The sequence below is a fragment of the Rhinopithecus roxellana genome, chromosome 4, assembly GCF_007565055.1.
Source record: "Rhinopithecus roxellana isolate Shanxi Qingling chromosome 4, ASM756505v1, whole genome shotgun sequence".
Taxonomy (NCBI): Eukaryota; Metazoa; Chordata; class Mammalia; order Primates; family Cercopithecidae; genus Rhinopithecus; species Rhinopithecus roxellana.
Window position 1 is genome coordinate 6,156,989 of NC_044552.1, and position 15,779 is coordinate 6,172,767.

General features: G+C 34.4%; 1 protein-coding gene across 1 annotated transcript in view; it reads left to right on the top strand.

The window, feature by feature from the left end:
• The window catches only part of RANBP9 (RAN binding protein 9), a 93,526-nt gene that overhangs the window by 51,017 nt on the left and 26,730 nt on the right, over positions 1-15,779 (top strand). Inside the window, exons 3-5 of the mRNA XM_010376408.2 lie at positions 6,167-6,219; positions 7,750-7,917; positions 12,346-12,368. Of these exons, the coding sequence (XP_010374710.2) occupies positions 6,167-6,219; positions 7,750-7,917; positions 12,346-12,368 (244 nt within the window). The remainder of the gene's footprint in view (positions 1-6,166; positions 6,220-7,749; positions 7,918-12,345; positions 12,369-15,779) is intronic.

Sequence of the window (15,779 nt, forward strand, 5' to 3'; positions counted from 1 at the left end):
TTTTGGAGTGTTTAGGCACTTTTGTAAAATATTAAATGACTATGAATGTGGGTCTCTTTCTAGACTCCTTAATCTGTTGCATTGATCTATTTGTTGATCCTTAAGCCAGTACCATACTGTTCAGATTACTCAACCCATGTTATGTTTTGAAGTCAGGTTGTGTAAATTCTACAACTCTCCAAGTTTTTCAGAATGTTTTAGATCCTTCACATTTCCATGTAAATTTTACTTATTTAATTTTAATTTTTTATAGCTGCCTAATAGGTGTCCATGTCTTGGGGGTACAGTGATAATTTAATACATTCATATAATTGTAAAGATAAAATCAGAGTATTGGGGGTATCTATTACCTTAAATATTTGTCTTTATGCTGGAAACATTTGAAGTATTCTCTTCTAGCTATTTTGAAATGTGCAATAGAATATTGTCAACTATAGTCATCTTACTGATCTATCTAACACTAGGTCTTGTTTCTTCTATTAAGCTGTATATTTACATTCATTAATCAGCTTCTATATACACTTTAGAATCAGCTTTTCCGATTAAAAAAATAAAAGAAAAGCCTATTGTGGTTATGCTTTACATTGCGTTGAGTCTGTGATCAGTTTAAAGAGAATAGTAGCTGAGGTGCCCAGTTCGTAGACATGATATGTTTTGCCATTTATTTACGTCTTTTAAAATTTCCCAAAGTGATGTTTGGTAATTTTGAGTAGAGAGGCCTGCATGTCTTTTGTTCAGTGTTTTATGTTTTCTGATGGTGTTGTAGATAGAATTGCTTTTCAATATTTTGTTTTTCTAGTATTTCTTGTCAAATACATTGGACTTTGTATGTTAACTTTGTATCCTGCAACCTTCTTAAATTCACTTATTCCAGTTATTTTGTAGATTCCTTAGGATTTTCTTTATAAACAATCATCTGTACATAGAGCCAGCTTTATTTCTTTTTAATTTTTATGCATTTTATTTCTCTTTTTTTTGCCTTGTTGAAATGGCTAGGATTTGTAGTATAGTGTTGAGTAGGAGTAGTGAGCACTGGCCTTCTTGGTTTTTTGTTGGTTTTCGGAGAATAGTGTTGAGTATTTCACTGTTAAGCATGTTAATTGTAGGGTTTTTGTAGATACAGGTTGGGGAAGTTCCCTTGTTAGTTTGCTAAGAGTATTTATTTTGAATGGTGTTAAATTGTATCAGGTGTTTTTACTGCAGCTATTTCATGATAGGAGTTTTCCCCTCATATAGTAAAATACATTGATTGGTTTTGAATGTTAAACCAATCTTGTGTTCTTGGGTTAAACACTGTCAAGTAATCATATGTGATTTTGATACATGATTACAATTTTTTATTTAATGACCTTTAAACTATGTCTCTGCTATTTTTAGCGATTATTCTAGATTTTAATATATATTTTTTCATAACCTGTTGCGAATTAATAGTGACCCATTTTATGTAAAATACAGAAACTTGCATTTCTACATTTGTCACTTCCTCCTGTCTTCCTTGCTGTAATTGTCATATGTATTACATCTATATATGTTATAAACTACACAATACATGTTACCACTTTTGCTTTAAATAGTCATGTTTTAGGCAAATTAAGAGCATTTTTTTAAGTGTAGGTTTGCTGGCAACACATTATGTTTTTATCTGAGAATGTTTTTGTTTCATTTTTATTAAGAATATTTCTCTTGAAAACCATTTTGCATTTGACAGGCTTTTGGTTTTTTTTTTTTCTTTTTAGCACTTTAAAAGATTTCATTCCACTGTCTTCTGGCCTTCATATTTTCTAATAAGTCAGTGGGAATTCAATTCATTGTTCCTATGAAAGTAATATGTCATTTTTCTCTAGCTGTTTTCTGCATTTTTTTTTTTTTTTTGTTAGTTTTCAGCAGTTCAGCCGTGATTTGTGCCTAGGTGTGTTTTTCTTTTTATTTAATTAATGTTTGCTGAGCTTCTTGAATCTATACGTTTTTTTCTTTTACCAAATTTGGGGAATTATTTTCAATTTTTTTTCTGTCCTATTCTCTTTCTTCTTGGGATTGGTTACATATATTTTGGTACAGTTCCAAGGACTCTTCCCCCCAATACCCTTATGTTTTTTTCTCTGTCCTTCAGATAAGATCTGTTTTCATGTTACTATTTATTTTGCCATCTTCAGTCCACCATTAAGTACATCAGTAAATATTTATTCCATACAGTTTTCAGCTCCAGGATTTCTATTTGGTTTTTGTTTTTGTTTGGGCTCCTGTAACAACACACCTTAGGCTGGGTAATGTATTATATAAACAGCATACATTTATTGCTCACAGTTCTGGAGACTGGAAAGTCCAAGATTAAAAGGCGCCAGCAGATTCAGTTTCTGGTGAGAAATCTCTGCTTCATAGAAAACACCTATGACACCTGTGTGTCCTTACATGGCAGAAGGGGTAAACAAGCCTTCTCATGCCTCTTTTATAAGGGCAAAAATCCCATTCCTGAGGGTGCAGCCCTAATGACCTCCCAGAGGTCCCACCTCATAATACCACCACATTAGGGACTGGGTTTCAACATAAGAATTTTGGGGGACACACACATTCAGACCATAGTAGTTCCTTTTTATTGATTCTTTTTCTTTTCTGGAATTTCCTTTCATTCAAAGCAAGAGTATTTCTCCCTACATCTTGTGCATTGTAACAGTACCTGGTTTAAATTTTTTTGTCTGCTAATTCTCACATCTGGATTGTCTCAGGGTCATTCCCTGTTTGTCCTTTCTTTTGAACATGGATATTTTTTGTTTATGTGTCAGGTAATTGTGTCCTAGCACATTATGTATGGATGATTGATTTTTAAACCCTCAATAGTATTTTTTAAATCAATAATGACTTTTAGTGATATATTTTGTCATTTTCTGTGCTGATTGTTTCCTTGTCCATGTCTTTCTTCTATTTTCACTTGTCTCCCTGCTGCTAAAGTATGTCCTCAGAGAGTTCTTTTGTGACAGTCTGTGTATAGTAAACCATTAGCTTTTATGTATCTTAAAATATCTTATTTTTCCCTCATTCTTGCTGCATAACCTGGGAACTAAGTTCTAGGTAGACAGTTACTTTACTTTCAATACTTTGAACATACTGTGCCATTGTTTTTTGTCATCAGTTGTTGCTGGGGAGAAGTCTGCAGTCAGTCTAATTGCCATTCCTTGCTAGGTAATCTGCTTTTCTTTCTGGTAACTTTTAAGATTATGACCGTGATTGATGTTCTACAGCATGTCTTATGTGTGACTTAATTTTTATCTTCCTCAGTATGTTGTGTGTATTTTCAATTCAGCAACATGTTTTTCAATTCTGGAAAATTACTATCTAAATTATTTCAACAAATACTGGTACACCACTGTCCTTACATCTTAGTGATTTTTTTTTCTTTTAGTGTATTCCTAAATATACTTATTTTTATGTTTTTTTAAAATCATACTATCCATTGAGTGATATCATCTAGAATGAATTCATGTTCCAGTCATTTATTTTATTGGTCTTTTTCTTTTTTTCTCATTTTTTTCTACATGCCTGTTATGTCAGATTTGTTGATCTTATATTTTAGAATTTTGCCCTTGCAACCTTATTTTGATTGGGAAGTTTAACGTTTTTCTTCATTTTGCTCATCTGTCTTTTTCTCTGTTTATTTTCTTTCTTACAGTTTGTACTTGCGTTTTAGTTCATTCCTCCTAATCCAAAACTAGGTTTGTATTAGAGTTTCCAGGTTCTTGCTTCAGCATGATGTTGAGAGTGTTGCAGATTCTGTCATGGATCCATTCAATAACTAACTGGTTTAGATCCTGGTTAAGAGGTTTCTCTTCTCTCTTTCCCCTTAACTACACCACAATGTCAAATAAGCTCTAGCTTAGGCAGCAGGTGATATCAGTATATTCTTAGCCTCCTTTCAAGAGGAGAAGCCTGTTCCAGCCTTTGGCTTTAAGCAGTAAACATAGTTAATACTCCTCTTCTGGAACATTTTTAGTCCTTGTTTACCCAGAGGAGAGGGAACTTTGAGCCACTGTTGAGTGCTCACAGACTCAGGGCTTTGCAGGTCCACAGCTTATATCCCCATTCACAGCCTTGTGTTTCTTCTCATTGTCTTATGACGTAGACTTTTTAAATAAAATGTAATGCTTACATTTTATATTGTACTTGTAGCAAAGGGGCTGAATCAAAATACAAACTTAATGAGCCTTCTTGACTAGACATCTATATGTTGTTTCCTAATGTTTTGTCACTCGTGTCTCACTTGGCATATGCTCATAGTGGTAATATTGCTCTTCTGAATCTAATTAACTATGTGTTTTAATTTCTAGTAGGGAAAACTGAGTTTTCTTTTTTAAAATTTTGTCTTTTGATCAAAATTATGTGTTTTTCCATATGAACTTTGAAATAATTTTGCTCGGTTTTAAAACTTCTGTTGGAATAGGTATTGAAATGTATAAATGTATGTATACATCATTTTAGAAAGGTTGTCCTCCTTTTTTTGTTTTTGCACTCCAGTCTGAGTGACAGAGTCCTGGTCTCTCACTCAGGGTGGAATGCAGTGGTGTGATTATTCATAGCTCACTGCAGCCTCAACCTCCTGGGGTCAAGCAATCCTCCCACTTCAGCCTCCCACATAGCTAGGACCACAGGTGTGCACCACCACACACAACTGATGATTTTGTTTTTTTTCGAGACAAGGTCTCCCAGTGTTGCCCAGGCTGGTCTTGAATTCTTGGGCTCAAAAGATCCTCCTGCTTCAGTCTCTGAAAGTGCTGGGATTCCAGCTGTGAGCCTGTGTGCCTATCTGAAAGACTGCCATTTTATGCACTCAAGTTATCCAGATGTTGACTATATCCATTTATATACAGCTTTTAATATGTAATTTTGAGCCTTCCTTGAGAACCTTGTTCCTGTTTTATGTTTTCTGTAGTTATCGTGGCTGTCCAGCTGGCTGTACTGGAAGCAATATTAAAATGTTCCTCTTATATGTAGTCACTTTGCCAAAATGCCTGAATAATTGTAAAAGGTTTTGATAGATTCTGTGGTTTTCTATGTATGTAATCATACCCACTACAAATAAAGGTGCTTTTATATCTTTTAACATTTATACTAGTCATTTAGTTTTCTTTTTATTAAGTTTTCTAAAGCCCCTAAAACAGTATTTAACAATTATAGGCATCTCTTGATTTTAGTGGAAATGCCTTCAGCGTGTTTTACTGTTGAATATCTTGCTTGCTGTATTTGGGGGAAAAGTCTCATAGTTAAATAATTTCCTTTTATTCTTATTTTATTGGAGTTCTTATTAGGAATGGTGGCTGAATTTTATCAAATGCCATTTAAAACCTTGATAACAATAATGGTCAATTATCCTTTTAACAAACTGGATTCAGTTTGCTTTTTATTTTGTTTTTCTTTTTGTGTTCATATTTATAAGCGTGTTGTGGTATGTTTTCTTCCTTTGAACTATCTTTATCAGGTTTTGTTGTTAATGTTTTATAAGCATTTGAAAAATAACTGAATACCTTGATAATCTTTCCTTGTGTATTGTGTGGAGATTATTTTGTTCTGATTTTACAAATTGATAATAAAGAACCCTCTGTTTAGGTAGATTTTGTCAATTTGCTCAGTTTTAGAAAGCCAGTATAGAAAATACATACCGTGGGGTAATTTTATTAAGATATTTTTATGTGAGTTTGAAATTTTTTCCAAATGTGAATCCATGTTTCCGTGTGTGTGTGTGTGTGTGTGTGTGTGCGCGCGCGAGCGTGCCGTCTAAATTTTTACTGTGCCCCTTGGGAAACATATTTGTTTCCTTAACATTTTTTTTCTTTCCACAATTCCTCTGTGCTTTTTTGTGAGAAATCTTAATCCCAAACATTTATCTGTAAATAAATTGGAGATATTATTTATAGGTGTCAGTAGAGTGCATAGCTGTGTATTAATGCTTTGTGTATTTATGAATTATTACCATATGATTTTGCTGTGAAGTGTGAGTATTATTGGTACTTAATATTGCCCATTGTTGTTACATAATAAATTGTAATAAAATTTTTGTAGCTACCTTAGGAGTTCGACCTTGGGCTTGGTTCTGATATTGTTTGAGAGTGTTTGGTAATTTATACATATATGACTATAATAATGTCCTTTTCTTCTCTCCCCTCACCCCTGCCAACAGTTACATGGGAATTGGTCTTTCTGCTCAAGGTGTGAACATGAATAGACTACCAGGTATACTTGTAATTGAATTGCAGTATTATGTCTTATGAGTGGCTCTTTCTGGTTAAAATTTTCAAGTAAGAAATTATAATATTTAAAGATACTGATTTTCTGTGTTTTTAATCATCAATATCATGAATTTTAAGTGAAAGCTGAGTGGGATTTTTTTTTTTTTTTTTTTTTTTTTTTTTTTTTTTTTTTTTTTTTTTTGAGACAGAGTCTCACTGTGTCACCCAGGTTGGACTGCAGTGGTGCAGTTTTGGCCCACTGCAACCTCTGCGTCCTGGGATCAGGCAGTTTTCCTGCCTCAGCCTCCCCAGTAGCTGGGATTACAGGCATGCATCACCAGCCCCAGCTAATTTTTGGATTTTTGGTAGAGATGGGGTTTTGCTATGTTGGCCAGGCTGGTCGCGAGCCCCTGACCTCAGGTGATCCACCTGCCTCAGCCTCCCAAACTGTTAGGATTACAGGCATGAGCCACCGTGTCCGGCCTGTGAGTGGTTTTTAATAAATTTAAATTTCACACTGTTTAGTAAAACATACGGTATATATATATCATGCTTTTTTTGTATTTTGATATTTTTAATTTTTAGTACATAGTAATATCAACTACTTTAAATATTTTAATGTGGCTGGTTATATTGGCTACCCATCACATTTTTGACTTTTAACCCATCTTCAGTTGTTTAATGTTCTGGGAATATCGACTAATACTTAAAGTAAACTAAGGAAGAGATGAATAGAGATGGCAGACCTGTTTCCCAGTACCACTTATCAGAAGGAAGTGATTCTTAAATTGTGTCTTCTAATACTCTCTTTGCCAAAGTTAAAAATTAATTTTAGCAAGACTTTTTGAAGTACAAGGCAAAACTATCAATGTAAAACTACATGAAGTGCCTGAAAGAAACAAACCAAGACAATGTAGTTGCATCTGATTGTAATCAGATATGGTACCTTGACATACTTTCTTTGTACCCTTTTGCTTAAAATTATTCTTGAAAGAGGGTTTAACTGAGGTTTTTATTATTTGAAAACTCCTTATAGAAGTAACTGACAAGGTAAAAATCTCTTAATGATGATATAAACCTATCTGTAGTTTGGTAAGACCACACCTTGTTTGGCTTTTATATTTGGATCACAGCCTTGAGAAACTTGCAGTGATTGAATAGGATGTAATCTCTTATGTTATATGAAACGTGTGTGTGTTTCTTTAAATCAAAGCAAAATTATTTTTAGTATATTAGCAAAACGAATATGCACAGAAAATGTGTCCTCCTGTGGTTGTAGCATTTATGTTGGTTTCTTCTGGTAGGGGTTCTCTCTGTTTAATATTTTAGTGTTCTGTGTAGCTATTTTTCTTAAATTTGTAAACAGTATTTTAATATAGAATAAATTTTGTAATTGTTGAGAATTTAAATGTACATTGGAAATTTCATCTTTATATTATCTTGTACTGTTCTGATTTATCATAATCTTAGTGAATAAACCTAGTACAGAGGAACCTTACTTTTCATTGTAAATATGCCGGAACTTTCTCCGTAGGTTGGGATAAACATTCATATGGTTACCATGGGGATGATGGACATTCGTTTTGTTCTTCCGGAACTGGACAACCTTATGGACCAACTTTCACTACTGGTGATGTCATTGGCTGTTGTGTTAATCTTATCAACAATACCTGCTTTTACACCAAGAATGGACATAGTTTAGGTACTGAGATAATATGTTGCATGCAAAATAACCAAATACTGAGATTATTATACTTCCAGGATGGTGGTTGTATTATTATGTGATTCTCCTTTATAGATAGATGGCTCTGAAAATGGTTTCTTCCTTTTTCCCCAGATAAAAGCTGAGGAAATGGTGAATATTTATATTCTGTGAAGGCCATCTATATGATACATATATGTATAGGAGTTACTGTAGAAATAATCCCTACACTGAGATATTTATTCTAGAAATAGAAATGCCACGAGTTTTCTGCTTTAAATAAAACGCTACACAGTATAATCTAATTTTCTAAGTAACAGGTGCTAAGAAAAAGGAGCAGTCAGTTGTTAGGATAGTGTGGGGAATAAGTAACAAAGGAAGGGAAAGCTTGATGCCACAAGCATATGAAGGGCATCAACACACTCAAAGGTCAATCTGCTAACAAAGATGGCTAAGTTGGTAAATACAAGTTTGTTCTATGGAAGGGAGCAGAATTAAGCAAACAGTGACAAAACTGAGAATAAAAAAACTTCTGAAAATAAAATAGGTTGTGGAAAACTTGAAACCCATACATTGTAAGACTAATAGTAAATTAAGATTTTCAGTGGAATATTCATGTACTCATAGCACTTCAAATTTAAAGTTGTATATGGTCATTATATTCCTTTTTCTTAGAAGTTTTTTTTTTAAACTATAGAAAGTATAAAGGATAGTAACACTGATGCTTTTTGTTTCATAGAAAAGGATTTCACATTTTACTGCTGGAAAAATCTTTGACTCAAAGCAAATTATTTTTAATGAGGTAAAACGAAAAGAAGCATAAACTAAGTAACCCTAGAAGGCAGAAACTCTGCTTATAAATAGTATTTAGAAATTAGACTTAAAGTAGTATGCTTAGACACATAATGGATGTTCTTTAACACAAAAGCTGTTTTTTTCTGTTATTTCATAGTATAATAGAAAATTCTGAATTTCTGGCTGCACTGGCAGTACTCTTTTCAAAGTGTTTCAATGTATTTCTTATATAAAGTTAACTTTTTTCATGTTTAGCTTAACATTTCTATTTCTGATTACTGATTTTAATTCTGAAGTCCTTCTGTATTATCTGACTTAAAAGTTTTTCTCAAGTCCACAACAGATCCTTTTCTCACTAGTATAATAATATTAAGGACCCCAAACAAATTATGTATATTTGTGTGTGATTTCATTGTTGTGGCCACCTGGTTTCCAAGAACAATACAGTCCTCTTGAATTTATTGTTGCTATTCTGACTGATCATATAATCTTAGTTGGCTTGACTGCTTAAGATGTTTGAAGTTTTGAATCCGGAGAAATCTGGTTTTAGGTATGATCTTTGGCTCAAAAACCAAAGAATACACTTTTAAAAAACCACAATCTCTTTATCATAAACTTTGAAAACTTTCCAGAGAAGAAATTTCATTTTGGGAGATAAGACAATCACAGGTGATATGATTTTATTTTTTCCCTATTTTCACAAAGATTTAAATTAAATTTTTCTCTTGGCTGAGAAAGCTATTTTTGAAATGTGTGATGTGTCTTTAAAAAGATGCACTTAATAATGGAGTCACATTATAAATTTTAATTAATTAATTAATTAATTTTTGAGACAGAGTCTCCTTCTGTCGCCAAGGCAGGAGTACAGTGATGCGATCTCAGCTCAGAACCTGCACCTCCTAGTTTCAAGCAATTCTCCTTCCCCAGCCTCCTGAATAGCTGGGATTACAGGCGCACCATCACCCCTAGCTAATGTTTGTATTTTTAGTAGAATGGGGTTTCACCATGTTGTCTAGGTTGGTCTTGAACTTCTGACCTCAAGTGATACACCCGCCTCAGCCTTCCAAAGTGTTGGCATTACAGGTATGAGCCACTGCGCCCAGACCACATTTTAATTTTAAGTAAACCTGAATGTTTGGCATTATTCATTCTTAAATTTAATAAATATTAAACACATAGAGAGGTGGTATAACAGTGGTTAATAACAGTTCTTTAGTCAGACTGCCTGGGTTTGACTCCTGGCTTATGCCATGTAACCATATGTAAAGTACTTAACATTTCTGTGCCTTAGTTTTCTCAGTTTGTCAGTTAGGATCACTGTAATACCTATCTCACTAAGGTTGTTAGAGTAAACTGCTTAGTATGTGCACAGTTCTGGCATCTAGTGAATAATCATTAAATGCTATTTAGTATCATTGTTTGTCAGCCCTGAGCTAGGTTCCTGGAATCCACTGGTAAAACACTGATGAGCGGAAATTACTTCTCTAGAACAGGAGTCTACAAGCTATGGCCAAGTTAGCCTCCTGTGTATTTTAAAATAAAATTTCATTAGAAACCAGCCACACCCACTTGCATATATTTATGATTGCTTTCCTGTTACAATGGCAGAGTTGGGTGTTTGTGTTAAAGACCATATGGCCTGGAAAGCAGAACATATTAGTAGTCCTTTGTAGGAAAGCTTTGCCTACCTCTGGTCTGGATTCTGACATCTTAGAAGATAAAATACTATTAAATATTTAGTTACTATTCCCTTGTACTTCCTAAATGGATAATCTGTACCCAAAACCTGATACATCTTTAGTTTGTGTCTCATGGAAGACTTTCAGAATATATATTTGCTTACTATATAAAGAAAAATAGAAAGGTTTTATTTAAGAAAATAAGAGAAAACATTGCAGTATATAGGTTAACTTAATTTGATAATTTTTTACTTTGTTTTATTGAATGACATTCACCAATTGAAGATCACTTTTCAAAAAGCCTGACAAATCAGGAAATTATGAATATAGAAAATTGCTTTCTGTGTAGAATTCAAATAGTTACATCATCTTGTTAAAGTGGCATCTTTTCATGATCTGAGCAAAAACGTGTGGTAACTTTATTTGGCAGTGTTAAAAAATGTTAACCTTTGGAATTAATTTTGAATTTTTCATTAGAGTTTTTGGTAAAGTGAAAATTTCAGTAATTACAGACACAAAGGATTTTTGCTAAAGATAGAATATACAGTCTTCATTATAACTAGACATCTGTGAGAAAAATAATTGATTAACTTATTTTATGAAAAAATATTAGAAATATGTATAGTTATAGTATATTAAAATATTTATTCTCTGTTGCTTTCTATATTCTTTTTACTTTTGTGAAATTTTGGGGGTAAATTTTTTATTTGGGCTGATAGTACTTTGCTGTCTGTGTTATTAATGAAGTTAAATGTAATGATAATGTTTTATATGGGGGAAACAGGAACCGTAACTTTGCTTTCCTTTTAACAAGCCACCATGAATTTACTAGTTTTTAAAAATCGTAAAAACAGGGCTTTACTAACTACAAAACATTATTTTTACACATTATTTTAAAAGTGTAAAATTTATATTCAGTTTGTCTTTTAACTTTATTATCTTAATAAATAGATGTTTTCTGTTAGTACAGCACAATCATAGAAGAATAAAATGTCAAGTAGGAAGAGACCTTAAAAATAATTTAATGGAAATTCTCTCGGTTTTAAGATAGTAATCAAGACTGTAGAAACAGTGGTGCTGGTTTGGTTTTGATTTTGTTTTAGACTGGAAGAATTGAGATCAACTGACTCACCAATACTGCTCTCCCATTATTCTAGTGCTAAATCTTTAAAAATATATCTACAGAAATACTTTATTATCTTATTTTCAGCTAAGTTGTATATTTGAATATTTGAAAGGAGGTCGTTAAATTGTCACGTTGGGTTGACAATAGACTTATTCCAATGATATTGCCATTGCTCAAGTTGTATCTAGAATGTGACTGTTGTAATTACTGTGAAAAGGTATTCGAGAAATTCTCAACTGTGCAAAATCCTTTATCCTTTGAAGGAGGAATTGATTTTTCCCACAAGTAAATCATAAGTTAAAGAATTTACTTTCATAAGAAACATTTTTTAAAGAAGCAAAAATATACTGTATTTTCCCTTGTTTGCCTTTTATAACAGAAAAACTCCTTTCCTTCCACCTAAAATTACTTAAAAGCTAAATCTAGATGATGATTATTAAACAATGAGGCTACAAATGGCAAGTTGGGGGTAAAAAATAAACTGTGACTGTTTTGCAACCAACTTTCTTAATGTGTTTTCTAATGTAGCTTTGAAGATATATCTAAAAGTATTTCAAAAATCCTGAAGACAATGGCAACATCTCAGAAATAAAATTTGTGTATGACTAGCAAGGCTGATTATCCTGAAGGGGGACAGCGTTCATTCACCCAGACATATGTTAGTGTTATTGATGAAAAATAGAAATAGTCTTGTTATTTTTTATTTAGGCTTTAATGTTTTTCTTTTGCCATTTGTTTCCTTCTTTTAGTTACAAGTTCAGCTTGTCAGTATAGTCTGCTTTGAAAAACAGTTTCTAATGCCACTTTTTTTTTTTTTTTTCTTTTTAGGTATTGCTTTCACTGACCTACCGGTAAGACTTTTTTTAAAGGCAATTTTCTATTTTTAATTAAAGGAAGTATAAAGAAACTGATACTGGGCATATTTAGAAAGTTTAAAATACAGTCTTATTGATATTTATTAAGTTTATACGACATGCAAAGAAGAGATCTTTTCTCTAACAACCTTGGGTGTAGACCCTCAGAAATTAAGCTCCAACTTGCACTGGATTCATTGTATAAAGGAAAATAAATCAGAATTGATTCTCAAGTATCTTTTTAAATGTCACCATTCATTCATTTGAAATGTATTTCCTTGGACTTTTCAGCAGAAAGCTGTGTAGCAGTTCAAATTATTTATTCATTCAAGCTATATAGAGGCCTACCGTGTGGCAGGTTAAGTGCTTGGAATATATTATTCAACAAAACAGGTAGTAAAGGTCTCTGCCCTCTTGGACTTCATAGTATTCAAGCTGTGAAAATTAGAGAATAAGCAGTACATGAAAAACAAATAAAGTAGAACATATTTTAAGGGTGTTAAGTATACTTTAGAAAGAAAGGGGAAAAAAAGAGAATGGGAATACCAATGGTAGGACACAAGGTTGGTTGTTCAAGTTGCTCCCCTTTGCTCAAGGTGAGACTTGAGCTAAGGCTTTGGAGGAGTGAAGGAGTCTGCCAAGTGTATATGTAGAGCAAGAGTTTTCCAGGCAGAGGGAAGTTAGGGAGAAGGTGCTTAGGCAGGAGCACACATGGCTTATTTGAAGAAGGGTCTGAAGTGTGGTAGAGAGGAGTGAGGAGGGCAGAGCAGGTGTAGTAGTAGATGATCAGAGATAATGATGAGGTTGGGGGTAAGCTATTAATAGACCATCTAGACTTGGGCAAGCCATTGGGAGGGCTTGGACATTTACTCTGAGTGAAATACAAAGACACTGCAGACTTGTATTTGTCATGATATGACTTCAGTTTTTATGGGATCACTGTGATTGCTTAGTTGAAAAATAGACTAGGCTGGGCGCAGTGGCTCACGCCTGTAATCCCAGCACTTTGGGAGGCCGAGGTGGATGGATCACAAGGTCAGGAGACTAACTGGCTAACACCGTGAAACCCCGTCTCTACTAAAAAAAAAATATATATATATATATATATATATACACAAAAAATTAGCCAGGCGTGGTGGTTGGCGCCTGTAGTCCCAGCTACTTGGGAGGCTGAGGCAGGAGAATGGCGTGAACCTGGGAGGCAGAGCTAGCAGTGAGCCAAGATTGCACCACTGCACTCCAGCCTGGGCGATGACAGAGCGAGACTCTGCCTCAGAAAAAAAAAAAAAAAAAAAAGTAATATGGGAGTAAGGGGACCTGTGAGAAGAAGCAAGGGGACCTGTGAGAAGACTATTGCAGAAATTCAACCTCGTCTCTACTGAAAATACAAAAACTAGCCGGGCGAGTGGCGGGCGCCTGTAGTCCCAGCTACTCGGGAGGCTGAGGCAGGAGAATGGCGTAAACCCGGGAGGCGGAGCTTGCAGTGAGCTGAGATCCGGCCACTGCACTCTAGCCCGGGCGACAGAGCGAGACTCCGCCTCAAAAAAAAAAAAAAAAAAAGAAATTCAAGCAAGGGAGGACAGTAACTCTCTTCAGTAGAGGTTTGATTCCACGGATCTTATTTACCAAACCCAAGTCACTGTCCGTTGTAATCTGCATCATCTCTGACACCAAGGGGAAAAAGCTAACTGTGACATAATGCCTCCCTTATCACTTAGCATTTTTATCTTATACTCAATGATCTCTTAGGTTTATTTAAACGTAGATTTTTAATCTGTATCTGTTTTTAGGTGCACACCTAAAAAGGATGAAATAAGCAATATAAATTGATTAAGGTATTCCTAAAATTTCATGTTCAGACTCTAACCTTTTAAATCGGTTTTTTTTTTTTTAGAGTGGATGCCATGATTTTCTTTGATCTCACTCTGTCACCCAGATTGGAGCGCAGTGGTGTGATCTTGGCTCACTGCAACCTCTGCCTCCCAGGCTCAAGGGATCCTCCTATTTCAGACTCCCAAGTAGCTGGGACCACCAGCGCACGCCAGCATGCCCGACTGATTTTTTGTATTTTTGGTAGAGATGGGGTTTCGCCAGGTTGCCCAGGCTGATGCCCATGATTTTCTTTGTGATACTATCTTCTCTGTCATCAAGAACATTTTTTAAGATTTCTGTGTTATGTCTCTGAGATTAATCTCCAAGCTGCAGATTATTCCATCGTGCACATTTGATGCTGTCACTTTCATGATATTAATCAATATCACGAAAATGAAAATTTCATCAGAAAAAGCAGTTCAGTCCCAAGAACTTTTCAGTGAGCTCATTCCTTAACAAATTGCTCCTGTGCAGGCAGTGACAGCTGTGTTGTGACAGCTGCCTGACCATAGTAAGGTGTCATCAATTATAAAACACATTCCAATTTTCAGAGATGTTTTGAGAGAGATGGTGGAAGATTCAGAGGTAGAGAATAGATAACAAATCTGTAGATTGTTAAGAAAATCCTAGGAAAAAACAGAAATCAAAATTATAATAGAAAATAATTTTAAGCCAAGGAATATTTGAACCCTACCGATCAAAAGTACTCATGAAGAAGCATTATTTGGATCTGGGAGTCTGAGGTGGGAGGACTGCTCGAGGCCAGGAGTTCAACACCACTTTGGGCAATATAATGAGATCTCACCTCTACCAAAAAAACAAAAAACAACAAAAAAAACCTGCCACATTATTTAGTAAATAGTGATGGAATAAGTCTTTATTATTATTTTTTAAAATATGTAGATATTGTTAGGACAAAGTGTAAAGTAAGTTCTAGATGGATTAAAGAGTTAAATTTTTAAAAATCCCAAAATAATAATAACAAAAAATATGATTCTTTTAAAAATCCAACTGAAAACCAAGAGAATTGGCTAATGGATTGAATCTGAAAATTACGTAAGGTCTGAGAATTGACCATTGTACGGAGCAGAGTAGAGGTCACTGGTGACCTGGACAAGAAAGTTTCAGCCGTGGGATGGAGACATCCTGATTGGAATGGATTTTAGGAAGAGGTGAGTTATAGACAGTGGATAACTCTGGAGGACTTTGGCCACAGTGAGGAGTAAAGAAATGGAGTAGTAGCCGGTGGTGGAAGTGGGGGCAGTAGAAAAAAAAAATTCGGAGATTGAGCATGCTGACGAAAATGTTGATGTAACATAGAAAAAAAAAGTAGATGTAGCATAGAAAGAGGTAGACAGGTGTGTAATTGAGGGGATGGTCTTTTGAGAAGAGCATTGTGGGGACAGGCAGAGTTTGTAGGTGCAGATTCTGGTTGGTGGGTTGATTTGGTCTTTAACAGGTAAGAGACTGGTGAGAATGCTGTAAGTTTCATTTAGAGTTGGGTAAAGGGTTTAGTGACTTTTTTTATTTTTTTCT